Source organism: Arachis duranensis, chromosome 2, assembly GCF_000817695.3.
Source record: "Arachis duranensis cultivar V14167 chromosome 2, aradu.V14167.gnm2.J7QH, whole genome shotgun sequence".
In the NCBI taxonomy this organism is placed as follows: Eukaryota; Viridiplantae; Streptophyta; class Magnoliopsida; order Fabales; family Fabaceae; genus Arachis; species Arachis duranensis.
This window is the reverse complement of record NC_029773.3, coordinates 92,289,330-92,316,319: the sequence shown is the minus strand read 5'-3', so window position 1 is coordinate 92,316,319 and position 26,990 is coordinate 92,289,330. Positions and strand designations below refer to the sequence as shown.

The window sequence follows — 26,990 nt, the reverse complement described above, 5'->3', positions numbered from 1 at the left end:
AAAACTATGAATCTAAGGTTTTGGTCATTGGAGCAAAGAGTATATATGAATATATCTAACCCGGATTTTTTATGGCAAAAATGTAAAAAAATTTTATTATGAAAATGAGTTCTTTTTGTCTTCCATTCTTGATGTGGTCATGATAACCCTTTGACATCATTTTGGTAATTCATAGAAGTATGGTGGAGAAAGAAATCATCTTTATTTTTATATACAAATTCATATATATCAACTTTATTATACCTTTTGCATGGCCTTCTCTAATTGATGCCAAAATAATGCGTGCGGAAGTCTTCTATTGGCCAAAAAGTATAATTTGATTAACCATACTTAATTATTTTATTTATAGGTTGAAATAATGTAACTTTTTTTAATATTGCATTTGATGGTAAAACTTATTTAATTTTATGTATGTCCATATTTTATTAACCGATGAAAAAATTATGTCAATATGTTAGTGTATATATACATTTTCTTCTAAATAATACTAAATAAATATGTAGATATAATTAATATTTTAAAATAATGTTAAAATATAATCAATATTTAATCTATTATTAAATATATAGCTAGGAAAATTTTTAAGTGGATAAATCATTTCCTTTGAGCTTGAAGTGTGGTTGGTGATTTTGTTGGAGAATCCAACAAGGTGACAACACTTGTATATGATATTGGAATTTTTACACCTAATAAGATACTTTAATTATATATTCCAAAAAGGGAAATTTTAGGGTAGCTAGGGAATACCTTTTCAAGTACAAAGATGTGATTTGCAAAAGGAATAAAAAAATAAAGGTGACTCCGATTTATTTATTTATTTATTTATTTATTTGAAATGATAGATACATTTTTTCTTTTTTAAAAAATAATTTTGTATATTTGTGTCATGTGTTTGAAAAAAAATATTATTAAGAATTAATATCCCTTCATAAAATTTGAAATACTAAACAATTTTTTTTAATTAAAATAGTAGTCTTTTGATGTCATCCACAATAATAAAATAATCAACTACTATTTAGTAATTATGAACCCTAAATTGCATGCTTGGAAATGAGAGTGACCTAGCCCACCCTATTCTTATCAAGTTGCTTGAACCTTCACTTCCACATTCCCAATAATATTGGACCACTCACACACTCAAAGATGGAGATGAAATCCTAATTGATATTAAACACATATGGAAAATTGCATATATGCTTTACATATATATGAATTGGCCTAAATGTGTGATAAATTGATAATACATATTATTGGTCAATTTTATTTGCATGAACTATCTTTTTTAAGAGTGCAATGATGCATTTTTCATTTTGGGTTCTCTATGCTTTTAAAGTAATTGTGCATAAATGGCTACTAGTTCTTATCCTTTAATTTGCATGCACTCAAAAGATTTTTTTTTTAAATAAAAAAAGTATACATACATACATACATACATACATTGAACAATTATATTATATTGTGAATAAATTTTATATTATACTCTACATACTACTATTACACATATATATGGTTTATAAATTATAATCATATATAATTTGGATACTAGCTACTACACATATATATTTTAGTTTAATTTGCTCATGTTTTTACTTTCATAATAAACAATTACATTTTTATTCATCATTTTGCTAACTAATAATTTTCTTTGGTTTCCAATGCATTATTCATTGTGTTTTGTTATATCTACGCATGCAATGATCAATAATCAATCACAACAAACCAGATCCTAATGGTGAGTAGTCCTTCTTTTCATGTTTGTTTTTCCTATTAATTTCATTAACCATACATCTAATTAATTTTTTTTTTATTATTGTAATTTCACAACATAGCACCTATGTACTACAAAGGACTCTACCATCTATTTTATCAATACAATCCAAAAGGTTCTGTTTGGGGTAACATTGTGTGGGGCCATTCAGTATCAACGGATCTTATTAATTGGAAAGTACTTGAACCTGCCCTCTACCCGGACAAACCATTTGACCGATATGGAGTTTGGTCCGGATCGGCCACAGTTGTCCCGGGTCGAGGGCCCATAATCCTCTATACCGGTGTTATTGATGAGAGGAGTAATGAAGTACAATGTTATGCCATACCCGCCAATGCATCCGACCCATTTCTTAGAAAATGGGTCAAACCGGACGATTACAACCCGATTGCGATCATAGAACAGGGCGTGAACGGGAGCGCGTTTCGCGACCCGACCACGGCCTGGTGGATAGATGGACATTGGAAGATGCTAGTTGGTGCAAAGAAAAAACATAGAGGGGAAGCATATTTATACAATAGTAAGGATTTTGTGAATTGGGTTCGGGCCAAACACCCGATCCATTCGGTGCCAAATACGGGTATGTGGGAATGCCCGGATCTTTACCCGGTTTCATTGAGATCCAAAAAAGGGTTAGACACATCCATAGTTGGGAATAGTGTCAAACATGTTCTCAAAAATAGCCTTGATGTAACAAGGTATGATTATTACACGGTTGGAACATATTTATGGAAGAAGGATAAGTATATTCCGGATAACACCTCAGAGGATGGTTGGGGAGGCCTTAGATATGATTATGGCAATTTTTATGCTTCCAAATCATTTTTTGATCCTAGCAAAAATAGAAGGATCATATGGGGTTGGGCAAATGAATCAGATTCTACAGAAGATGATGTTAAAAAAGGATGGGCAGGAATTCAGGTAGTTTATTAATTACATGCAATCAAAGTTAGATTATTATTATATGATTTCATTTTGAATAAGTTATAAAAAAATAAAATTTTAATTAGTCAACATCAATCAATTTTTTATTGTAAAATTATTTTTTAACTCTAATTTTTGAAGAATTTAGAATTTAAGATTTTAAAATTAGCTTATATATCTTCTTTCTTAGCTACATGTTACTTTTTAAACAAAAAAATCATCTATGATTATAAGTTACATATATGAAATTATTTTATTTTATCATTTCTTTAAGAAAATAACATTTTTTAACACACATTTTATTTATCTAAATTCATGCAAGAATAACTAAGCACTTCTGTTTTTAGAAAGTTTTACTTATTTTCATATTAAATTTTCCAGGGGATTCCAAGAAGTGTGTGGCTTGATCCTAGTGGAAGACAGTTAGTACAATGGCCTGTGGAAGAGTTAAACAATCTTAGGAAAAAAGAAGTTCAGACAAGCAATCAAATACTTCAAAAGGGAGATTATTTTGAAGTGAAAGGGATTACTGCTGCTCAGGTCAATTTCTTTGTTAATTAAAACCTTAACATTATTATAATAATAATTACACATATAATATTTTGTAATCTATGCTTATATATTATTGTAGGCTGATGTGGAAGTAACATTCTCATTCTCAAGTTTGAACAAAGCAGAGCCATTTGATCCTAGGTGGGTGAATGCACAAGATCTTTGTGCCCAAAAGGGTTCAAAGATTCAAGGTGGGGTTGGACCATTTGGCCTTCTAACATTGGCTTCAAAAAGATTGGAAGAGTTCACTCCTGTGTTCTTTAGGATTTTCAAAGCTCCAAATAAGCATGTGATTCTCATGTGCTCTGATGCATCAAGGTCTGTCTTTCTCTAAGCAAATTAGAGGACATAACTTCCACTTTTGCATTGTTTTTAAAACATTAAGCAAAAATCATGTGTTAATAACTATAAATTTTTAAGTCATTTTATTAGTAAATCTACTCAAAATGTTTAACTTATATTATTATTGAAAATTATGAGGAAACACTCAAATTAGTTCTTAACAAATTTAAAATCAGACACATTGATTTCTAACAAATTTTTTATTACTCTGAAGTCCGAAAAATTATTTTTGCATGCCTTCTAATATGTGCATTTCTGAACAGTTCCTCTTTGGCTAATGAACTGTACAAGCCATCATTTGCTGGATTTGTAGACGTGAATTTAGCCAATAAGAAACTTTCTCTTAGGAGTTTGGTATGTGAAACTACAATCCCTCATTTTGTATCTATCCCATTCATTAAATAGTTTTTTTCTTCCATAGTAATTACTAACACTTGATTTTTCTTTTTTTTTTTTTAATGACAGATTGATCATTCCGTCGTGGAAAGTTTTGGAGCCGGAGGAAGAACAAACATATTGTCTAGGGTTTATCCAACCCTAGCAGTGGATAATCATGCTCACTTGTTTGTGTTCAACAATGGTACTGAGAAGATCACAGTGAAGAGCTTGAAAGCATGGAGCATGAGATCTGCTAATATAAACTGAACTTAGCTATAAATCAATATAAATAAATTCAATTGAATAAATTAATATTGAGATAGTAAATAATATTATTCCTTGTCTTATTCTATAAGTGAAGGTGTAAACTTTTTAGCCTTGTATTCATGCATGGTGGTGCTACCTGCATTTGATGCTTAATTGATATACTAAGTTTCTTAACTGAAATTTGTAATTTAGGACTAGTTTAATAATTAATAGATATTCTACATGAGCAATTATATTCTCTGAAACATATATGTTTGGATTAATCATTGTTGTGATTTTTTTTTCCATGATCACAAATTGTTATTAACAAGAGAATGTTAATAAAAAGCAAGACTTGAGATTTAAAAATGGTAGAAATCATAATGCCATCATAAGTAAAAGTATGTATAGTTGAATGCTACAAAACATGTCCAAAACAGTTTGAAACCCATTAGTATCAAAAAGGGGATGAAATCAATTGTAAAATGAAAACTTGTAGGAGTTGCACAACACTGAAGACAAACAAGAACAGACATAGTTTACTTGATCTTCTTCTTTGGCCTCAACTGCAAAGAAAAAAAGAAGACAATGTTTCAAGATTTTGTGGTTTAACAACAAAACACAAACAATATCAAGGTTAGAATTTATACAAATGGATGGATCGGATATCAATATTACCTGATTACTATGGCCACACTTCTTTTTGCGGCAGTTTACGGCCCTTGGATGAAGACGAGCATAGCATCTAAAAGAACGAAAATTTTGAAACTTGGTGAATAAAGGAAATGGCAAAACACAAAACTTACAATCTGTAATTCAACCTTATTAGTAAACTAAACCAATTACTAAGACTCCATTTGTAAACTAGAGAACATTTAAGAAAAAAGGTTCCTCTTCAAGACAAAGTAAATAGTGTTCAAACAAATAAAAGCAAGATATGGAGCCATATGCTAAAGCAGACATTGAGAAATAACATTGAACTGTTGAAGATTGTCTACTAAGAGCTCATTATTCATATACACAGAAAATTAATTTGATAAACATAACTTTAGTTGAAATTAATGTCTACTAAGGTATATATACAACCTATGATCAACAATAAGAAAGTGAAATTCCAAATAGAAAACATTAGGAACCCTCAAATGCCAAAAACAAAAAAAGAAGACAAACAATTGCAGGTTAGGTTAGAAAAAGCATTACTTGCGGCAAATCATCTTGTCTTGATTGTACTTGCGAGCCAAAGCCATCAAAGAAGGCTCAATGATACCACCGCGGAGCCTCAGCACAAGATGCAGAGTAGACTCTGAAACAAACCACAACAATAGAAGTTTCACAAGGTCACCAAAAGATGAGTAATACTCTAAATCAATTCTTAAACTTTTATTTCGTTAAATAAATCAGTCTTCACATTAGATTGTTCGTTTATATGAGATTTTAAAAATTCATAGGGACTGTTATGTCTTTATAAAATAACGAAGGCGATTGATTTGTCTAACTTTTTAGACAAAATTTGACATTAGGATTGATTTGTTGAACAAAACAACAGGTTAGAAACTGATTTGGTGATTAAAATTTGTTGAGAATTAAAAATGTTCAACTCAAATTTCCTTGGGGGAATGATTTAAGGTATTACTCCAACAAAAAATTATCATTCTACCGTCTATAAGAGGAAGCTAACATAAGCTAGGATAGCAAACATAGTATAATACTATAATCTAATTATGTAACTTGGGATTCAATTAATAATACATGGGATTTTTATATAGTTAGTAGCTATCATAAGTATTCATAATTGGAAGAGAAATGAAGAGGGAAAAAAATTAGATTAAAAACAAAAATTGAAGTTACCCTTTTGAATGTTGTAATCAGCTAAGGTCCTTCCATCTTCAAGCTGCTTCCCAGCAAATATCAGACGCTGCTGATCAGGTGGGATTCCTGCTCAAATTCAGATCCCAAAATTCAATTTTTTTTTTCTTTTTATATCCAAAGAAGAAAGTGAAATTGAGCCGAAACCCTAAATTCAATTCAGAGTCCAAAGCTTTTCCCAATTGGTAGCTAAAAATAATGATATTAAAAATAAATAAGCAATAAAAATAATTTAATTAATACCTTCCTTGTCTTGGATTTTGGTTTTGACATTGTCGATGGTGTCACTGCTCTCTACCTCGAGAGTGATGGTTTTCCCAGTTAAGGTTTTCACGAATATCTGCATCTTCTTTTTCTTCTTCTTCTTCGGCGCTGTGAAAATTTGAGCTCTCTCTATATATGATTTTGAATTCTAGGGTTTCTGTTTCTTTTTGTTCATTTGGGCGAGGTTTATATTGGGCTTAGTGGGCTAGGATTTGGTATAAAGATAGCTCAAATTGGGCTAATGTCGTTAGCTCGACTTATTGGGCTTGTCGTTAAAGGAAATAAGATATGGGCCTTTTATTTTAGAGGCCCAATAATAAAAAAACGCAAAAGGAAAACATTGACAGCTGTGGGATTTGAACCCACGCCCTTTCGGACCAGAGCCTAAATCTGGCGCCTTAGACCACTCGGCCAAACTGTCTTATATAGTGACAAATAAATACAAATTTTATCATAACATTAAATTCTAAGGGAAGTGCAAATTTTTGTAAATTTATTCTCAACTTTGATTCAAAAAATAAAGTTTAATTTTTATGCACTAATAATATAAAACGTAACATTTTGCACAATTGTGTAATTACATCATTTTTTTAGATCATCATTTACGCGATGAATATAAAATGTAATTATTTTTACCGATGTGACGTTACGTAATTAGATGCACGTATTTTATACTGACAGTGCATTAATATTAAATTTTAAAAAATATCAAAATTAAACAATAACTTAACTCGACGGTTTCATTTACTTTCTCTATTTCTCAATGAAAATTGCCATGTAAAATATTTTAGATCAATATAAAAGCTAATTTGACAAAATACACGTGCCAAAACCTTAGATTAAAGTGAAACTAGGAAAGAGAATAGAACTTGACAAAGATTTTAACCCTACAAACTCAATAAAATGGAGCTATGATAAACTTTCCTTGCAAAGTATAATGGTATCACATATATAAGTTTAGAGAATGTAGCAAAATTACAAGTGCTGAAAATCAAAGTTTAGAGTTAGTCAAATGGGTCTATTCTCAGATCATGTTCACTTGCCATCATCATCCCAGTGCAAAGGCATGTTGGACACATAACCTACAACACATTATTGATTATTAGTTACAAAATACCAACAATAATTACATTTAAGAAAGCTAATAGCTGAGAGCCGTTTGATGAAAATTTAATCAAATCAGTCAAATCATCTAATAGCTCTCAGCTATCAACTTCACATGAAATCGACCGGAGTTTCCACCAATTAATTAGTTCACATTATAGTTTTTTTGGACACAAAAAAAATCTATTTCACATAAGAGTTCAAAGTATTCTATGAAGAAATGAAGCATATTGGAATATATGACACATGTACCTTTCCGGAACCGGAGCAGTTTCCACACCTTTTGGTTGTCGGAACTTGCAGAGGTTTTGTCGATGTACTAGACACCGAAATAGGATCAATGTTCAAGCATACACCACTCGCCGAACACCGAGCACAAGCTAAGTATCCTGTCCAAGTAATTCCCATAAAAGTTTAACAAGCAAGATTATTAAAGTTTTTAGTCAACTTCTAAACTTTAATAAGTTTAAGAGTTGAGTTTTTTCAATTCAATATCTCTAAAAACTGCATGATTTGAGAGTCTCAAAGAGAATGAACATGTTCAAAGAAAAGGAAGCATACCGGTTCCATGGCAATACTTGCACCTTTTTTTCTCTTGCTGCTCAACATTACTAGCCTCAATTAACATCAGCACTGAAATCACGCCTACTGCCCCGCCTGAAAACGATGCCACAATCGGATCGACCTGACTGGATTCACAAGAAAGTGTCATCAAATATTTGATGGAGAAACCAGATACTCATCGAATTAGTAACGAGTGCAAGTCAAAAAAGTTAAACAATGTACCTTAGTTGCAAAGGCAAATGCACGCTTCTTATGAAATCTTCATATGAGGTTCCACCAATGCCTAATTTTAGCTCAAGCTGCCATTAATTTAAATGCTTTCAATATTTGAATGCGTGTATATAACAGATGAGATCAACTTATATACTTCTTTTGTATCCAAAACCATAAATTTGATGACAAAATAAAACACTTTAACTTAAATCACTATCAAAGTGACTTGGTGCTTTTTAATGCCATTTGCAATATTGCTTCTAGATATATCGATCAAACGATGTATCAAATTTTCAAAATGATGGATAGAAGAGAAACAAAAGAAGTTATTGGTGTGCTTAGGAATGAAAAGTACCAAAAGCAACAACAGAAGAATGTTCTACAAGCTGCTATCATTAATCATTAATCATTTGCTCTAATAAAGAATGTACCTTAAGCTGCTATCAACATATCTAATCTAAGCATAACTTCGAAACCAGCCTAGCCCCCAAAATTTCAAATTGTCACAACAGAAGAATGTTCTACAAGCTTTTAGAACATGTTATTGAATAAGAAAATAAACAGGGAGAATAAGAAGGATACAAGGATGATTAACATTGAAATTATGTAACAGTAAAGCTTGATTCTCTGCTATCATAAAATATATGAATAGAAACAATACCGTTGGCGCAATAATCCCGCCAAATACAATTATTCCAGACATGAATGATATGCTTGTTGTATAGAGCTTCTTCAGAGTCTTGGGAGTCTACTTCAAAAGGAAAAACAGTTAGAAGATTAGAAAATAATGTCAAATGCTTTAGCTTTGTTTCATTCTCATAAGGATTCGCTTCGAATGTTAAAAAAAAAAGTATATGGATAGATTTGATTTGAAGTGATTCGAAACAAAATGGTTTGATTTGATTTGTAAAACAAAGGATTCTTTGTTACTTTGAATTGGTGTTCCTCTGCAATATGTTTCTCTTCATACACCACTAATCCATTGAAGGATGATTCATTCAATAACCATATCCTAATCAAAACAAAGTTTTCCATATTGCTATGACCTTAAGCTCATTATTAGTTAGTTTAGTCTCATTAGTTACAATTAGGTCCATTAGTTATAGTGATTAAGGGGTATAAATAACAGCACTATATTTCAGCATAATTCATAATAGAGTTGAAGAGACTTAACTAAACCAACACTTACCACATGAGGAAGGAATGGAATTGATGATGGAATTTCCGGCATCTCATTTGTTTCTTCCTCTCCCTCCTCATTCACAACTTTTCTCAAACTTTTTAGGCGCTGCTGCACACGCAATCTTCTCACCTGCCATATGAATTCAAAACTATGTTCTTATTATCATTCTCTTCTTTGGAAGCAAAGATATATAGGTGACTACTGATATGAAATATGAAGATGGTTAGAGTAGTAGCTTAATGCAAAGATGATAACCAAGAACCGTTAGATGTTTGTCCATATCTCAGCTATCATCTTCGTACGAAAATGCAGTTGCACTACAATGTGGAAATTGCAGGAAACAAAAACATATATATAACAAACATGCTACATGAACACCAAAAATCAGCAACTAAATCAGTTATCCGTATAGAGTACATACTGAAATACAAAATATACATTGAAAATGAGCTAAACAACAATTTGCATTTATACAAAAATATACCGTGGCTGATTTTAGTAGTTGATTTTTTTTAGTGCACACTGCATTTTTTTTTTTTATATATAAATGCATATATAATGGCAGCAATTACCACCGTGATGCCAATATGGAAACACAAACTATTACTAATACTATTTCATTAAAGTAAAAGTTAATACCTCTTCCATGAGAAGAAAGATTTTATTGCGCCTACTCTTTATGTTGTCTTGAATTTCCTGAAGCTGCATCTGAACAAAATCCTGAACCGTTTCTGGCCCCTCAATGATGCAAAAGTTGCTGCTTTCACTTCACCCCACAAAAGAAAAAAAAATGTAAATTTTATTCAAACAAATAGCAAAAATTCAAACTTTGAATGGATTTAGAGACACCCAAAAGCCAAAAGAACAAAAAGATTAGAGTTATTAACCTTGGTGTGTTGTCACCATCTTTTGAAGAATAGCAGAGAGTAATCCTTGGCTTCAAGAATGAAACTCCGGACAGAGTAAATTGTTGGTTGGTGTTTTCTCTGAAGATTGTAGCTTTAGAGTGTGATGGAATTTGTGGAATCTTGCATGAAAGAAATTGAGACTGAAGAGAGAAGATGGTCATTGTTTTTTTGATGAATGAGTTCATGGAATGGAAAGTGATGGAAAGTTCAATCCATAACATGTTAAGTTGCTAAGCCATGTTTGATATACGTCACCATGACAACACGTGCATTGAATGTGCCAGCTCTTGTAGGTAGATAGATTTTTTTATTTTTTATTATTATTATTTTTTTTTACAGGACATGCATATTCACCGTTGACTAGAATGTCCAATTTTTTTTTACCTTGAATATATGATGTTGAGTATTATTTCAAATCAAAATTTTTAGTTATTAAATCGGATAAATCAATTCTCACATCAAATTTTTATAGAAATTAATATTTTTAATTTTTAAGAGCTTTTAAAAAATTGTTCAAAATTTTATATAAATGAATAATTTAATATAGAAATCGATTTATCTAATAAAATATAAAATTGATAAATAATTTAATAATTTAAATTTATTAAAAATTAAAATATCTAATAAAAAATATTTTAGAAACTGATTTAGAATTAAAAAAAAATGTTTTTAACACTTTTGTCACTTTGCTTAGGTATATACTTGCATATTTGTCCAAAGATTCTTCTCCTTATGACATGTTTTGGTCTTGACAAAGCATATGCATGTCAAAAATGTCTGTGAGAGAATAAAAATCAATTTAAATTTGTTAAAAGCTGTTTTATTTTATATTCATTAATTATTTTTAAAATAAATACATTATTTAATAAATATATAAAATTAAGATATTAAATTAAATAAAATAATTTTAAACTATTGTCTCCCTAATATTACTATACCTATATTCATATATGTCCTTCCTAGATATTAGTACTTTCTTGCAACTATTTAACAGAATGTACTTCAGAATCATTCATATCAAATCCATCTTATAATATGATTTAAATGAATTGGAAGAGATATATATATACACACATTAAATTCAAACTTCTTTTATGTTAATCTTCATCAACTCAAACTTGTTGTAGTAGATCGTATGGAAAAGAAAAAGAAAAAGAAAAAGAATTTAATTCACAATCTGGCAATTTCAACAGATTTCTGAAGAGCTTGCAGAAGGCTCCTCATGATTCTTGGCTCACCAGGTGGTGCATTATCTTTCATGGGGCCATTTCTAGTGGCACGGAAAATCGGAACAGAATTTTCCGTCGCCGGAAAAACCACACAGTCAATATGCACAAGAACTTCCGGTTTCCCATCATCAATTGTGATGAAACCCAATCTAGCTCCACCAGCTATCTTATCCACCTGTTTATTTCAAACCAACATTCTTAGATCAATGTATCTCAATACAATTCTGTATCATATCATTCTTAGGTGCCAACACTTTTTTCTTCTTTTTGCTTTGTATTTAAATTTTAGAAAAAAAAAAATAAACAATTAGGCCACTAACTTTTTAATTCGAAAACATATACATTTTTTATTAATTGAAAATATAAAAACGTCACTAATCTTTTAAAATATAAGACATTTAAATTTTTATATCCAAAATATATAAGAACAAATCGATAAACTAGAGAGACTTAATTTAGGATGTGTTTGATTTTTATTTTTATTTTCTATTTTTATTTTTAGTATTTTCTGTTTTCTGAATAAAATAAAAACAAAGAATAAGATTTTATTATTTGCACAGTCTTCAATGCAAACCAAATATATCTTTAAATGTCTCGTATTTTAAAAAATAAAAGATATTTTTATATTTTTGCTTAGTCAATAACTTATTTATTTTCAAAATAACAAATTAAAGATGTATTTATCATTTACTCTAAATTTTATATTAAAAGTGTTGACTCTCTAACATTTTTTGCATACCTTGAGAGGTACAGGAAGTGGCAGATTGGCTCCCTGGCAAAGGCTGTTTGCCCACTATCACAAAACAATAATCACATCTTAACGAATATCACAACAATATTTAAAATATTTTGTACATACCAAAATCAACAACGAAATTATTTACTGTGTATTTGTATACGTTTATATATATTATTTCATAAATTTTTAATAAATAATTTATATTTTGATATGTATTTTATACCAGTAATTAGTAGTTGATTCCTTACCAGTAATTACAACAAGAATTTCAAACTAGGTTTAATTTTTCCTGCTAAACCTGAGTAAGGCTATAACTAACTCTAACTGCTAGTTTCTAACGGTATCTAACAAACTAACTAAAAGTGTGCAAATTGTGAATTACTACAAAGCAAGCAATGTTTTATTGTTAGTTAGTTAGTTAGTTGGTACCTGGAAGAGCAAGGAATCAAATCTCTGAAGATCAGTATTCGAAGGCACCTTCATTGTCCCCAGAGAGACGCCGTCGTCATCGTCATCCGGAGAGGTGGCGCCGTCATTCCCAGGGGAGGCTCTGGCCACTAAAACAGGAACCTCCGGTGTTAAATGATGAATCTGGCGATTGATTAGAAGCATGCAAGAACGGTTGCTGTTTGAGAAATGAATGAGTGAAGAAGAAGAAGAAGAAGAGAGTGGAAGTTGGGAATTGAATCCACTTAGGAACATAGTGTGCCTTAAACTAGAACAACTACCACATGCCATTGCCATGGTTTGCTCTTTCAGTAGCTAAGGTTTTCTCTTTCAGTGAGGTATGAATGTATGAGATTCGTTGTTTGAGGAGGAAATAGCTCCACATATTGGAAATAAAGGGCCCACCTACCTTAGCTTATATTATTCTATATATTAAGCTTAAACCTAGATAAATTGGTCCTGATTTTTTATGTGGAAGATAAATAAATTTTCGATTAATTAAAAATTTAAGAACGTTAATTATTTTTTAAAACGTGAGGCATCTAGGATAAACAAACTTAAATGTTTCATATTTTAAAAGGTTATAAATATTTTTGTATGTTTAATTAGTTAGAGACCTACATGTTTTTGAATTAAAAAAGTTTGGACCTATTTTTTTTTTTTTCTTGCTTCTAATATTTTAGTTTAACAAAATAAGATTAGTTTTTTTTATATTAAAGACATAATTTTATATTGCAATGAATCCTAATTTTGAGTTTTGAGGACATTAGAGAGTTATCCGTTGGCCAAGCCTACAAGGTGTAGTTAAGCTTCTAAAAAAATAAGGAGCCCAATCTCTTGAACATTGAAATGTAAATAACATAAAACAAAATAATAGTAGTTAGGTCTCAACTATTACTTTAATATTGACCCTTTTGCATAAAAATTACTTCTAGTAATTGATAACATAAGTTACGAGATTTAAATACTTTAATTTGTATTGTTTAAGACAATAGAAAATAAAGAACGATATAAACATAAGATTCAAACAGATTGGTTAAATTAAAGAATGATTTGAGACTAATATATAACAAAAATATCTTTTAAGACTTAAAAAGAAAATTTTATCGCACAATTAATAGACCAACTATATTGTATATAGCAGAGTATTGGATGATAAATGGTAAACATGTATATAAGTTTATTGTGACAAAAAATAAGAATGTTTTGGTGCATGAGTGACCATACTCAAACAGATAGAATAAGAAAGAAGAATCTGAGAGACAAATTTGGAATGACAACTGAAAGAATGATGAAACTTTATTTAGATGATTTTATGTGGGAAGAAAACTCATGTAGTCTATTTCATTTAGAGAAAAGATGATCTAAGGAGACTTTGAATAATATGGTCAAAATACAATGACATCGTTGAACTAATATAGTCTATTTCATTTAGAGAAAAGACTTTGCTGCAACTGTAGATTCGTAGTAGTGGATACAAAGAAAGGAGTATGCCAATTTTGTGCTTAAACCATTAATAATAGCAACACATTTGCCAAAATCATCATTCACGATACAATACTACAATTATAGGCGTGCCTGCTAAGTTAAAAACAACATGCACTTCTGTGATGGACTATACAAAAGATAGGAGAAAGAGAGGAGAAGTGCACTCCGGCGACAAGTGTCCGGGGCTTTGTTACCAACGTTAAAAAAAATCATGTTTCAAAGATGTACCTTTTTTACTTTTGTTTTAAAATTTGTACAAAATCATGTGGTAATAAGAAATCACAACTTTTACAACATAATTCGAAAAAGCAGGTAACTTCCCCGTAAAAGCCCTTCTACAAAACAAGAGCTTTCTTCTGCCATTCCCTACTCTCTCTCTCTCTCTCTCTCTCTCTCTCCCCCTCTACCATTCATGAAGTAGTACTTCATCTACACTCTGGAGTGCTCTGTAGTACTCACCGATTTGATTCTCTAGGCGGCTGAACACGCTTCCAGTTTAGGAAGCAAGCTTCTCCACGCACCAGCGATGTCATTTGCTAGGCGTGCCTGACCTTTGGCGAATTCATGGAAGGCAATCCCCATATCTAGTGTCTTCTGTTCCTGAAAACGCCCAATTTCTTCGTTCATTAATCTCACGATTGACTCGAATGTCTTTGTTGCCTGTTCGCTCTCTGTCTTCAACTGCACGACAAAATCGTGTCAGCCCAGTTAAACAAACTGTTGATTATAATTCTTTAATTGAAAAATGCCAATAATATGCAAAACTTGCCTCATGATATTCGCGCTCAGCTTCTGCCAGCTTTTCAGATCGATGCAACCTTTGCCTTTCACTGCATTTCAGACAATAATGAATTAATAAATAAATCCAAACTAACTACTTACTCTTCTTTCTAGCTATGCGCAAGATAGAAAACGAAAGTTTATACATATAGCAATAAAAGACACAAACAAGGCTCATTTGCATTCACAGATATAGACATGAGTTAAGGGACTTATGCAACAGATTATAAAATGCTAATTCAGCCACAAAAGAAGTTACACAAAAAAAGTACTTAATTTTCTGTAATACATACTAAAACAGGAAAATAATAAAAACAGAGAACCAGGAATTTACAGATCAATCTCCTTCAGCTTCACTGTTTCAGCCAGCTGACATTGCTTCCGGAAGGAGTTGGCCCTCTCTGCTATTGTTGCCTGTTTCAGAAGAATATTTATTAGATTGAAAAATAAGATAAAATCGTCCATTCTACTCCATTTTAATCAGATTAGATGATTTAGTTATTATAATGAAAGAAAACAAATCCGGCCTACCTTAATGGATTGCACAGCCCGGACATAATCTTTTAAAGGTTCTTCAAAATTCATCAAGATCTGATGGGCCTGCTTGACAGAGTCAGATTAGGATTATTCTTTTCACCTTTTACTGCTATTAGCACGCATACCCTTTTGCAAGCATATAAATAAATATTTAGTAAGATAATGTGTATGTGATACCACTAAGACTTACCTCCTTTTGTAACTTAGTAGATAAAATCTCTGACTTAATCCCAAGTTCAGAAAAAGCTTTGCCAAGAGAATTTCCTTCAGACGCACCAAGAAGTTTTACCGCTTTCCCAAAATCTGACAGTGATTGTCCCAATTCTGCTTGAGCATTATCAAGTTCAGAGAATTGCCCGGGTCGACAATACATAAAACGGAAGCAGGGAAGGGTAGAATAGAATGGACAAAATATGTAGAAGGCAGTAATAGAAACCAAAGCAAAATATTAAATTCAATTATCACCTCGATGCCTTTTCACAAGACGATATGCGTGCTTTTGAGCTTCAGCCAAGTGGTTTTCAAGCTCAAAGATGTAGTGTTTCAGCTTTTCATAGTCAGGATCTGATTCTTCCACTGGCTTCTCTTTCCCAAGGACAACATCACTCACTTTAGATTGCACGTCCTGTCAATATTCACATAACATAAGCATTAGGAAATTAGGAACACATGGACGGACAGCAAGCGCACCCAGACAAGAAAGCAAATGTCTCAACAGAAAAATTGCAATTTCAGAAACTGTTTACATTGCAGGTATTCATAGCGATGGCTTTTTGAATATGCATTAATAGAATTCATTACAAACAGGCATAAGAGAATTAGATCAGATCTAACCTTAAAAATCTGCATTAAATCAGATGGCTTCTTGAATATGCCAGTCTCTTGGGCCCTTAATCTCTCCATTGTCTGCATAGTATGTTGAATTAAATCAGCTTAAAATTAGGACTTCTTTTCCTCTTAAAACTTAAAGATCATATGTGAGAAAAGGAGTAGAACTAGAGCACTTATATTATAAATACGACAGATAGACATTCATGGGAAAGAACAGGGACAACAAAGTCTTATACATCCCACGATATGCAAAATGTACTGTGATTGTATTTGTATGGTAGCTATGAAATCAGTAACCATAAAGCATAATTCCAATTTCTATCTATCAATCACTAATATAAGCCACAGAATATGAAAGCAAGCATTTGATAGTGATTTCAGGAGACTCATCATCAAATTGAAGAGCTTATTTCATCACAGATTGAAATGAAGATTTAGGTTCAAATGTAAAAAGTTACCAATGGCAGATCAATAGAAGTGGAGACCCGAAAGGAAAGTGAAGAAAAGCTAATCACATCTAGAAAATACAAAGCTGCATGGAGGAATAAATTAGTCTATCAAGGATGAGAGACATCACCTCTTCTTCTGCCTGCAAAAACATCCTCAGATCCTCACTTTGTTGAAGTTCATGATGTGATGCTATCCTATTTACAAATAGGTCCAACGCTTGCCGCCTCATCTCAATAAATTCAGCACTGAAACGGAATTTCTCTGCAGTAATAGACCAGAACATGTGGAACTTGAGAACACCTTTACAATGAACATTCAACAGGAATGACCAAGTCACCATCTAATTAAGTTATGATCATGATCAAACTGTTCTTATGATGACCACAGTTGTTTACTAAGATATATTTCAAACAGAGAATCAATCCATACTACTGCTCAGGGCCACTAAGCTCAACCAGAAATCTGAAAAACCTAGGCAACATGTAAAGTATATGAGAGGAACCTTCGACTCAGTCATTGGACACCACCTTTTTTTTTATGCTGGGATTTTCACTACTAAAAACACCTCACTTAAAATGTTCTCATTACAGCAATTGAGAAGGCAGATTTAAGTAATAAACTTCCGAAAAATTAATATAAACAAGAAGATGATGCATTTAAAGCATCAAACTAAAGGTGGCATAAGCTTTCCAATGGAAGTAGGTAGTTTAAACTTCAAGATACATACAAGAAAGAGTCTGCTTAGATGTTACCTACAGCACTTTTCTCTGGAAGAGGGGGAATGAAAATTCCTTTATACTTCTCAAAAAGACGATCACGTAACCACACAAAGTCACTGTAACGTCGGATGACAATCTTCTCAGGCCCCTGGTACTCTGGAAAATTCGTCTGTCATACCAATTTATGGAAGTCAGATGATGAAATAACAGATTCTTATAGTTACACATCTCCCTGAACCCCAATACATCTCATAAGAGAAACTCCTCGTGTTCCATAATTAATACCAATTCTTAAACACAACTAATGCCTAAATGCACATAGCATTCATTAAATTGTGAAAGCAGAATCCAAACATACACACACAGTATTCTGCAATCATTACCAATCATTGCAGTTCTGCAAGTTCATCAGAAATAGTTATTTAACTGCATTTACTGAGCCCAAATCATGATCCCTAATGCATCAAACATCAAAACCCCCTAAACTGAACTCTTAACTCATCATCCAAAACAATATCATATAAACAAATTACTTAAAAAGAAAACAACGATTCCACGCGATCCACATTACACTACACTGCTCAACCATATGCTGAGTTCAATCGCAATTTCAGCTAGCTAGCTCCATCTTTGCGGAATCTCACCAATGCAAACACACACAACAACAAAAAATCGAAGCTCGATTCGAAATCAACAATAATAAACAAATAAAGTAGAGTGATACAGAGGCGTATATACTTTGGTGATGACGCGATATGAGATATAGGCTTGGACGCCATTGCCGAGCTTAACGGGATCGGTGACGGAGACGGAGAGGAAGGGCGTGGAAGACGACGGAGATCTAGGGCTCTGTGACGAAGCGGCGACTCCACTTCTCTGATGTTGTTGCTGTTGTTCCAAATCGTACGGTGCAGTCGACATTTTCATCCAAATTTAACAACGCAGAATCATAACACAACAGAAACAAATTCTCACATCAGAAGAAAAAAAGAGAGATCGTAGTAGTAGTTGAAAATTGTATATTGTAGGGTTTATGAGGGATGGCATAGTTGTAATTACCGGTGGATTCATGGGCGATTATGAGAACGAGTTGAGTTGAGTTGAGCTGAGTTGGGGTGACCGAGTTGACGCCGGGTTATTCTAATTCTTCTTCTAATCTTTTTAACTAACGAGAGAAAAAAGGAAACAGTTGTGCAGCAAGTTAGTTGTGTGTGTGTGTGTGCGCTTAGTTGGAATTTTAGACCAATGAGGTTGAAGCTATGACGTGTCACGTGTATATCTCTGACGTGTCACCCTTAGATCTTTTTCTAAGAAAGACTCTCTTTTATTAAGGGCATATTAGTCTTTTAAAATATTTGGCAACTAAAAATAGTGTTAACATGGTTGGTTGATGGGTGAAGCCATAAAAATTGAAAATTGTGGATGATTTACGGGAATATTGAGAAAAATAGAAATTTTAGACCCATTTTTCAAATTAACCATTTGCTTGGACAAATTGTAATTTTTTTTAATTTCTAAAATATAATTTGTCAAGTTGAATTGACTTTTTAATTTTAGTTTTTCAAAATATAATTGCCAGGATAAATTGGTAATCTTTTAAAAATACTAACAAAGTAAAATTGGCTTCCAACAAATTCTTAGTAAAGTTACGGCTGATTTTTTTTAATATATTTTTTTAATATAAAAAAATATTGGTATTTTTTGTGAAAATTGGATTATTTAGTGTAATTACGGATTTTGCAGATAGGAAGTTAACACGTGGAGGGTATGTTAAACAGGTGGCAACATCCTAACTAATAGTGGGGCGTGTTGCACAACAGGTAAGGGTGTGTTAGACAGGTGACAACAACTTGGCCAACACGTGAGGAGCGTGTTGCACACGTGGCAACATCTTAATCAACACGTGGGACCGTATTGTAATACGTGGGGAGCGTGTTGAATAACTTCCATAATACTAAAATACACTTCAAATGTCAATATTCAACCAAAACACTATCTCTATTTCCATAGAAAATAATTTCTCTAAAGTTACATCATTTTGTGAATTCATCTCACTAATGATCATTTGAAATAAAAAAATGCGAGTTTGGTTTTTAGAAAATCAGATGTTTTAAATTTATTTTAAAAATTTGTATTTTTTTAATAATAATGATAATGTATTGCAAAATATTTATGATTAATAGAAGGTGAAAATTCAGATGCAGTCGACTCTACGTGAAGTTGATAGTTGAGAACAGTTAAATGATTTGATTGATTTGACTAAATTTTTATCAAAGAAACTGTTTCATAATAATTTTATATAAAATTGACTATATCTAAATTTTTATTTTAATTTAATTTATAGTTATATTTTTAAGATTAAATTTATATGTTAATCTTTTGATAATACTAGATTAACACTATTTTGATCATCATTCCAAAATTATTTTTAATTTGATAGGATAAATATTTTTTCTGTTATATGTTTTTAGATACCACAAAAAGTTTACTTCATAAAATAAAAGAGCATGACTTTTTTTTTTCATATGGTAGCAAATGTTAGATTAATGTCAACATATAATATCTTGGATTTATCTCCTCTATATTTGTTAATTTACTTATATGGATTAGGTTCCCATTATTAAGTCAATGTTCAATTAAAGTTTTACACTGTTGATAATTAATATGGGCATATTATACATAGATATTTTATAAATATCTACTAGTCTCTTGTGAAATAAATACATGTTCGGATATTAAATTAAAATGAATATTATTATTAGATTCATTTGCACACAAAGTAGAAAAAAAAAACAGAAGTTGATGTAAGAGGGAAAAATTCATTATTAGATTCATTGAATATTATTATACAATACTGTAAATGGAGAAATTTAATTGTATTAAAAAATCATATAATTCTTTAATCTTTGTTAACCTCCCATGTTAAATTTTAATTACTATTATTATTGGGCTATTGGCCAAAATAAATTGAAAAATAACAATATCACTTTTATTTTTAAGAATATTACCCTTTATATAATTTTTTTGTATTGTATAATTATATGAATTTATAAAAATAAAGAGTAATTTTATCAAAATAGAAGTGATATTATTAATTTCTAAAAGATAATCTAATTAATGTCTGAACATCTTAAATATATTAAAAACCACATTTAGAACGAAAAAACAAATATATAAATAAATGATTAATTTAAACTATGCTGCTTTTAGAGTCATTTGTTAATCTTTGCCTCTTTGCTTATCCAATCGAGTGTAATTATTCAAGTTAAAACTTAAAACTTTCTTAAATCTAATCATATTTAAAGCTTTCATATATAATTCATGGATTTAGATTTTTTAAATTTAAAATTTTATTTTAAAGAATAAAATATAATTTTTTATTATTTATTTCATAAGTAAAATTAAAAAAATATAAAACAACTATTTAGGAATAAAAATTATATTTTTTCTTCTAAAATAAATATTTAAAATTTTAAAAATTTAAACTCATAATTCATATCTTATCCATCTAATAATTTAACAAAAACAATATATATATTTCTTCTCAATAGAAAAAACAAAAAATAAATAAAAATATATATAAAGAAAAGCATGTATGCGTCACAGGTTGGTACCAAGTCACTAGCCTCAGCTTATCCAGATGCAGAGTCTGACACCTTGAGCTCCCTAAGCAAATTTCCTTTTAATTATTTTGAGCATGCTTCTTGGAATAGATAAAGTTTGTGCCATCTTCAAGATTTTATACCGTGCCATTTAAGTAAACAATTTTTTTATTTAAGGATTATGTTATCTTAACTAGTAAAAAAAGTTATTCATTTCAATAATTAAGTTCATCGCTATTAGGTGTGATAGCTAGTGACCTTTACTTTAACAACTATTATCATTATTATTAGGGTAAATATTTTTTTGGTCATTGATTTTTTTTCGTAAAATATAATGCACTTTAAGTAATTTTAAATTTCAATAAAATTTTCATCTATTAAAAAAAAAAAATTCACCTCTGTTATCGACAAATGATTTACCTACTAACATATTAAATAGGTTAAATTACACAGTTAGTCTCTATACTTTTAGTAAAATTACAAATTGATCCCTATATTTTAAAAGTTTGTAATTAGGTCCCTAAAAAAAATTAAAATTTGTAATTTAGTCCTCACCGTTCAAAAAATGTTTGATTTAACAGAATATTCTCAGAATATTCTCTATTTTGAACATGTAGCTGTACATGTTTGACAACAAGGACCAATTTTGTAATTTTAGTGAAAGTATGGGGACCAACCGTGTAATTTAACCATTTGAAGTGACAAAAAACTTCCTAGGCTATCTGAACCTACCCCGTCCCTCCCCAACTCTCTCACTCTCACTTTCTCACTTTTCAAAATGCCACGCCTTCGAACCCAAGTGGCACGCCCAAGCCTTCTCTTCTTGCTCCTCTTCCCTGGGCACTTGAACTGGCGTGGCACGCCTTGGTGTTCAAGTGGCACTTGAATTGGCGTGGCACATTTGTGTTCTTTTTATGGTCCTTTTAGGTAAGATAAAGGGGTAGATGATGCAAGTCATCAGGATTGGAAGAGAAGAAAAAGTTGTCGTATGAGAGAGGCGAGATGGATAAAGGAGGCGGACCTGACTCGTGAGCACAAATGCGGTGGATTCGGCATAGCGACTATGAACCGAGGTGAGAGATAGAGAACGATGGGGTTGGGGTGTCATTTTAGAAAGTGAGAAAGTGAGAGTGAGAGAGTTGGGGAAGGGAGGAGCGGGGTGGATTCAGATAGCCTGGAAAATTTTTGGTCATTTTCAAATGGTTAAATTACACAGTTGGTCTCCATACTTTCATTAAAGTTGTAAATTGGTCCCTATTATCACATGTGCAGTTCACATGTTCAAAATAGAGAATATTCTGTTAAATTAAACATTTTTTGAACGGCAATGACTAAATTGCAAATTTTAATTCTTTTTATGGACTCAATTACAAACTTTTAAATTGTAGGAACCAGTTTGTAATTTCACTAAAAGTATAGGGACCAATTGTATAATTTAACCTATTAAATAATAGCATTAAGTATAAACTCTAAATAGTTACAACAATTAAAAATCTCTTTTTTATTTTTTTTCTCTTTTTCCTTTTTTTTTCTCTTTTTTCAGACCTATCATTAATGGCTGCACATATTAACTCAATTTATTTAAGTCTAGCTTAGTAAACTAAACCAATTAAACCTTAAAAAGCAACATGAACGAAATTAGCACAAAAGATACCTAACAACTAAAGTTTATAAATCGAAGAAAATCATAAAATCCCAAATCATTTCGAATTAGGTAGTGAAATGAGAGAAGAAGGGAACGAAAAAAAATGATGGTTGAGTCGTTGGGATGACTACGAATCGAAAGAAGATTTAGTCTTTACAATCATTTAGGGTTAACACCTCGCACTGTTACTAAACACATCAATAGGTAATCGTTTGTCATTTAGTAACAGAATCAATTTGTCTATTTTTCTTAATAAGTGAGGGCTTGATTGAATTTTAAGGATTATTAAAATACGAAATGTCTCACAAAAAAAAAAATCAGAGATTGAATAGGATATTTACCTTTATCTTTATATCCATCTATTGTTAACGATAATAATTAGTTGTCTAAATTGATAATTAATTTTAATTATTCAATTTTTTTTGACAAACTTAAAATTATTTTTGGTGTTTATCTACAACTATATTACGTATATACTAAAATTTATAAAATACATGCTATAATATATTAAATTAAATAATATATAATTTATATATAAATACATAATAATTAATTTTAATATATAAATAATATTTTTAATTTATCTAACTATATGTCTATTACTTTATAAGATCCTATCATTTCGCTAAATATCCAATTTAATTTGTATATTAAAGTTTTGTAATTTGATTCTTATACTAGATAAAAATATTTAATTAAATTCCTAAGTTACACAATAAAAGAAATCATTTTAACTATTGCCACTAAGCATATTCTATTGTTTTTTCTTAACAACAAAGTGAAGACCTAATTATAAGAACTTATTAATAAAAATTTGTTTTTCTTAACAACAAAGTGAAGACTTAATTATAAGAACTTATTTATAAACATTTTTATTGGAAAAACCTATTTTAATAGAAGTGTTTTTGAGATAAAATAATCAAAAATTATTTTAAATATAAAAAATAATGTTTTATTTAAATACGGGTGTTTGAGGTGTTTTATAGAGTTATAGAAATATTAAAAAAACAGTCTAACACTTACTTACGTGTTAAATAGATGTGCGTTACGTGACAATACGTTACATGTATGTTGAACGAATATGCGCCACGTAACAACACATTACCTACATATTACATACGATTGTGTCAGATGTTCAACACGTTAGTTGTGTGTTGATTCAGTACTACCTACAACATCTATCCATCTGTATATATACCAAAAACCTCTATTTACGAATAAAATACATCTCTAAAATTCATATTAAAATTTTTTAGCCTAAAATAACACTCACTCACCTAATACTTCCTTTTAAACTACAATATATAATTTGGCAAAAATACTATTAAACGTAAATTTAATCCATCCTTTTTAAGTATTCTTTTTAACTTACCTTTAACATAGTCAAACCAAACACAATTTAATTCTTATAAAAATAATTTTGTAACTAGCGGTTTTCCTGAAAACTAAACCCATGAACACTGAGAAGTAATTATCCATTGAATCACTTTATTATCCGATAATCTTTAGCAATAATATTATTTGGAAATTAAAGAAGTTGGAAATCTAACATGCTATTTAAAATTTTAAATATCAATGGATAAGAAGCAATGGCATCCCCCTTACCCTTACTTAGCATGCGTGTCGTGTTGTAAGGAGTATGTCCTCAACTTCCATAGCTTACGTGTGGGATCCCACAAATCTCAAATCCAAACAAATACCACTTCCAAATCCAAAACGATAATGATATCCATTTTTTTTCATTTCATTATTTAAGCCTATATAATATTATATATATTAAAATTAACTATTAAAATAATTAGATAATTTATCGTATATATATCAATATTTATTTATTTTTTAAAAAATTAGGTAATTTATCAAATATTTATGACTCAGCAAGAAATTAGTCATTACTTATAGTAGATGGTAAAAAAAAAATTAAAAAAATGCATGTTGTTCTTCTCTTTCTTTGTGATTGTGCCACACTGCCACCACATTCTTGATGGCATTTAAGACCTTCTTTTCTTCGTTTTGTGTCTCTTCACACTTTCGCCACATCACACAGAGTCACGGATAGATACACACATTCTCTCACGGATAGATACACACATTCTCTCACGGATAGATACACACATTCTCTCTCCTCTCTGCTTTCTCTTTTTATCACTTTTTCTTTCTTCTTAACAAATTAAAAAAAAAATGGATCTCACTGCCAGTTCCCGCCACCGCCGTTCACCACCATCTTCCTCCTCTGACCGCCTCCTCGGCCTCTTCGCCGTTTCACCCTCACATTTACCTTCCGCATCCGCCGCCGGCGATGAGCTCAATGAAGCAGAACTCTTCTACGCCGCCGACGAAGCTTCCGAGCTGGAGAATCAGTTCTCGGCATGGCCACCGGCGAACAACAACGACCACCGGAGAGTCCACCAAAACTCCGGCATCCTCGCGGCGTTACCAGAATCCAATCGTTTAGCAGTTCTTCGCCGGAAACCGTCGTCATCTTCGACGTCAACGATGACGATTCCTTCGATTCCGAGGCCGAACGGCGACAGTTACTTCTCCCAATCGGTTCCCGGCGGCGGTTGTGGAGGCCGGAAGTTTCAGCAGTCTGATCCGGTGAAGGTTCCGGTTGCTGCAGCAAAAACGAGAAAGAATGCCGGCGATCTTGCCGATGTGGACGACGGATACGACGACGATGACGAAATGCTGCCGCCGCACGAGATCGTAGCGCGAAGCTCCGGCGCTCTACCAAATACGACGTCGTTTTCGGTGTTGGAAGGCGTCGGTAGAACTCTCAAAGGAAGAGATCTTCGCCAAGTGAGAAATGCAATTTGGCGCAAAACCGGTTTTCTTGATTGATACTAATGAAGTAATGATATTATTAAATATTAATCAGTTAAAATTAAGTTAATAAGTTAATTAATTATTATTAGTGTTTTTTTTTTCTTTCTTTTAATTCGATGAAGCTCAATTTTGATAGCTTCACTTATGGTGACTAACAAGAACTTTAGTTATTTGAATTGGGAATGTTCTCTCAACGTTTTCTTTTCTTAAATTAGTATTAGCAAGTGTGATCTCTTGTTATATATTGTTTTTTATTAATAAAATATATAATAAAACACAATATTTGATAATAATTAATAAAATAGAGAGGCTTGATTTTTTTTATTTCTCATTATTTCAGCTGACAAAAACTAATTTGACATCTACTCATTTACTTAAATAAGTGATATTTTATTTTTTATGATATTTTCTCAAATAGCTGGTGAATGATTAATTAATCAGGTGCAATATTTGTTTAAATAGATAAATAAATTGATTATTAATCAGTTGCAATATTTGTTTAAATAGATAAATAAACTAGACTGGCTAACCCAATAGTTATTATTGATGATTATTTATATGTTTATATTATATGATTATTCTATTAAACCAACTTAAGGAAAGGTTTTGTAAAGACATATTTTCCAGATTAATGAATCAACATAATTGAGCTTTTATAGATCTTGAAGATTAGGTAGAGCTGTTGTGTCGATTATGATGTCGTACTCTATGATTGAATTGATTATGAATAATATAATATAATATGAGTTAGTGGTTGCTTAGATAATCACTATTAACTATTTAACTTTACATCATTAGAGATAACAAAGATTAGTGGTTGTTTAAGGTTATATGTTTTTGTTGTTTTTTCCGGGACCGAATAAACAGTTTTGTATATGACAAGCCGAGTGAATATGAAGCATTTGACCTTTTCTATAATGCTTTTTGAAGCTTTTTTTTTAATGGAAAATTTAACTTCATTTTAGTGTATATAAAATACACCACTAGTATTTTTTTTCACAATTTTATTTATTTATTTTGTGGTTGTCTATGACTCTATGTAAAAAAAATTCAAAAATTATTTGTGTTATAATAATATGTGCTTATTTTTTAATGAAAACAGCCTCTTCTTATGCCATAGCCATCAAGTAAGAAAAGAGAGATGACCTCAACAGACTGTTACATATTTTAAGTATATTTATACTAATCAAATTAAGTTGATTTAGTGATTAATTTATTAATCTATTTAAATAAGTATTGAAATTTGAATTTTTTCTTGGACTAATCCTTAATTTGCTAGAGTGAAAAATGTGTTGGGGGGACCGAAAAAGATAGAAGGTACATAGGAACTTATTTTTATTTATGATAGTTAACATTTAAAAAATGTATATATATTTTAAGCTCAA

At 31.0% G+C, this 26,990-nt stretch overlaps 6 protein-coding genes and 1 non-coding gene across 7 annotated transcripts in view; 2 read left to right on the top strand and 5 right to left on the bottom strand.

The window, feature by feature from the left end:
* Positions 1 to 4,468, top strand: part of LOC107476186 (beta-fructofuranosidase, insoluble isoenzyme 1) — a 5,286-nt gene extending 818 nt beyond the window's left edge. Inside the window, exons 2-7 of the mRNA XM_021136199.2 lie at positions 1,724 to 1,732; positions 1,830 to 2,689; positions 3,074 to 3,232; positions 3,324 to 3,562; positions 3,850 to 3,940; positions 4,052 to 4,468. Coding sequence (XP_020991858.1) covers positions 1,724 to 1,732; positions 1,830 to 2,689; positions 3,074 to 3,232; positions 3,324 to 3,562; positions 3,850 to 3,940; positions 4,052 to 4,231 — 1,538 coding nt within the window. The 3' untranslated portion in view covers positions 4,232 to 4,468. The remainder of the gene's footprint in view (positions 1 to 1,723; positions 1,733 to 1,829; positions 2,690 to 3,073; positions 3,233 to 3,323; positions 3,563 to 3,849; positions 3,941 to 4,051) is intronic.
* A 103-nt stretch (positions 4,469 to 4,571) lies between these two features.
* Positions 4,572 to 6,489, bottom strand: LOC107476189 (ubiquitin-60S ribosomal protein L40). Its single transcript, XM_016095953.3, has 5 exons — positions 6,320 to 6,489; positions 6,059 to 6,145; positions 5,411 to 5,513; positions 4,889 to 4,955; positions 4,572 to 4,776 (listed from the first exon to the last, which is right to left on the bottom strand). Exons 1-5 carry the CDS (start codon positions 6,420 to 6,422, stop codon positions 4,750 to 4,752), a joined length of 387 nt encoding a protein of 128 aa, XP_015951439.2. The 5' UTR covers positions 6,423 to 6,489; the 3' UTR covers positions 4,572 to 4,749.
* Positions 6,490 to 6,681: 192 nt separating this feature from the next.
* Positions 6,682 to 6,761, bottom strand: TRNAL-UAG (transfer RNA leucine (anticodon UAG)). The gene has a single exon. It is a non-coding gene; the product is annotated as a tRNA-Leu (tRNA).
* Positions 6,762 to 7,235: 474 nt separating this feature from the next.
* On the bottom strand, positions 7,236 to 10,658 carry LOC107476187 (protein ORANGE-LIKE, chloroplastic). Its single transcript, XM_016095950.3, has 8 exons — positions 10,292 to 10,658; positions 10,044 to 10,170; positions 9,411 to 9,533; positions 8,883 to 8,969; positions 8,231 to 8,307; positions 8,006 to 8,133; positions 7,697 to 7,833; positions 7,236 to 7,422 (listed from the first exon to the last, which is right to left on the bottom strand). Exons 1-8 carry the CDS (start codon positions 10,531 to 10,533, stop codon positions 7,345 to 7,347), a joined length of 999 nt encoding a protein of 332 aa, XP_015951436.1. The 5' UTR covers positions 10,534 to 10,658; the 3' UTR covers positions 7,236 to 7,344.
* A 652-nt stretch (positions 10,659 to 11,310) lies between these two features.
* Positions 11,311 to 13,102, bottom strand: LOC107476188 (uncharacterized). The gene is made up of 3 exons (XM_016095951.3): positions 12,710 to 13,102; positions 12,281 to 12,334; positions 11,311 to 11,716 (listed from the first exon to the last, which is right to left on the bottom strand). The coding sequence occupies exons 1-3, from the start codon at positions 13,022 to 13,024 to the stop codon at positions 11,483 to 11,485; spliced, it is 603 nt and encodes a 200-aa protein (XP_015951437.1). The 5' UTR covers positions 13,025 to 13,102; the 3' UTR covers positions 11,311 to 11,482.
* A 1,261-nt stretch (positions 13,103 to 14,363) lies between these two features.
* LOC107476184 (sorting nexin 1) lies at positions 14,364 to 18,529 on the bottom strand. The gene is made up of 10 exons (XM_016095948.3): positions 18,271 to 18,529; positions 17,566 to 17,701; positions 16,941 to 17,074; positions 16,367 to 16,438; positions 15,998 to 16,157; positions 15,723 to 15,856; positions 15,527 to 15,595; positions 15,330 to 15,409; positions 14,985 to 15,045; positions 14,364 to 14,896 (listed from the first exon to the last, which is right to left on the bottom strand). The coding sequence occupies exons 1-10, from the start codon at positions 18,457 to 18,459 to the stop codon at positions 14,687 to 14,689; spliced, it is 1,245 nt and encodes a 414-aa protein (XP_015951434.1). The 5' UTR covers positions 18,460 to 18,529; the 3' UTR covers positions 14,364 to 14,686.
* A 6,353-nt stretch (positions 18,530 to 24,882) lies between these two features.
* On the top strand, positions 24,883 to 25,772 carry LOC107476370 (uncharacterized). Its single transcript, XM_016096163.3, has one exon. It carries the CDS (start codon positions 24,961 to 24,963, stop codon positions 25,618 to 25,620), a length of 660 nt encoding a protein of 219 aa, XP_015951649.1. The 5' UTR covers positions 24,883 to 24,960; the 3' UTR covers positions 25,621 to 25,772.
* The last annotated feature ends 1,218 nt before the right edge of the window (positions 25,773 to 26,990 follow it).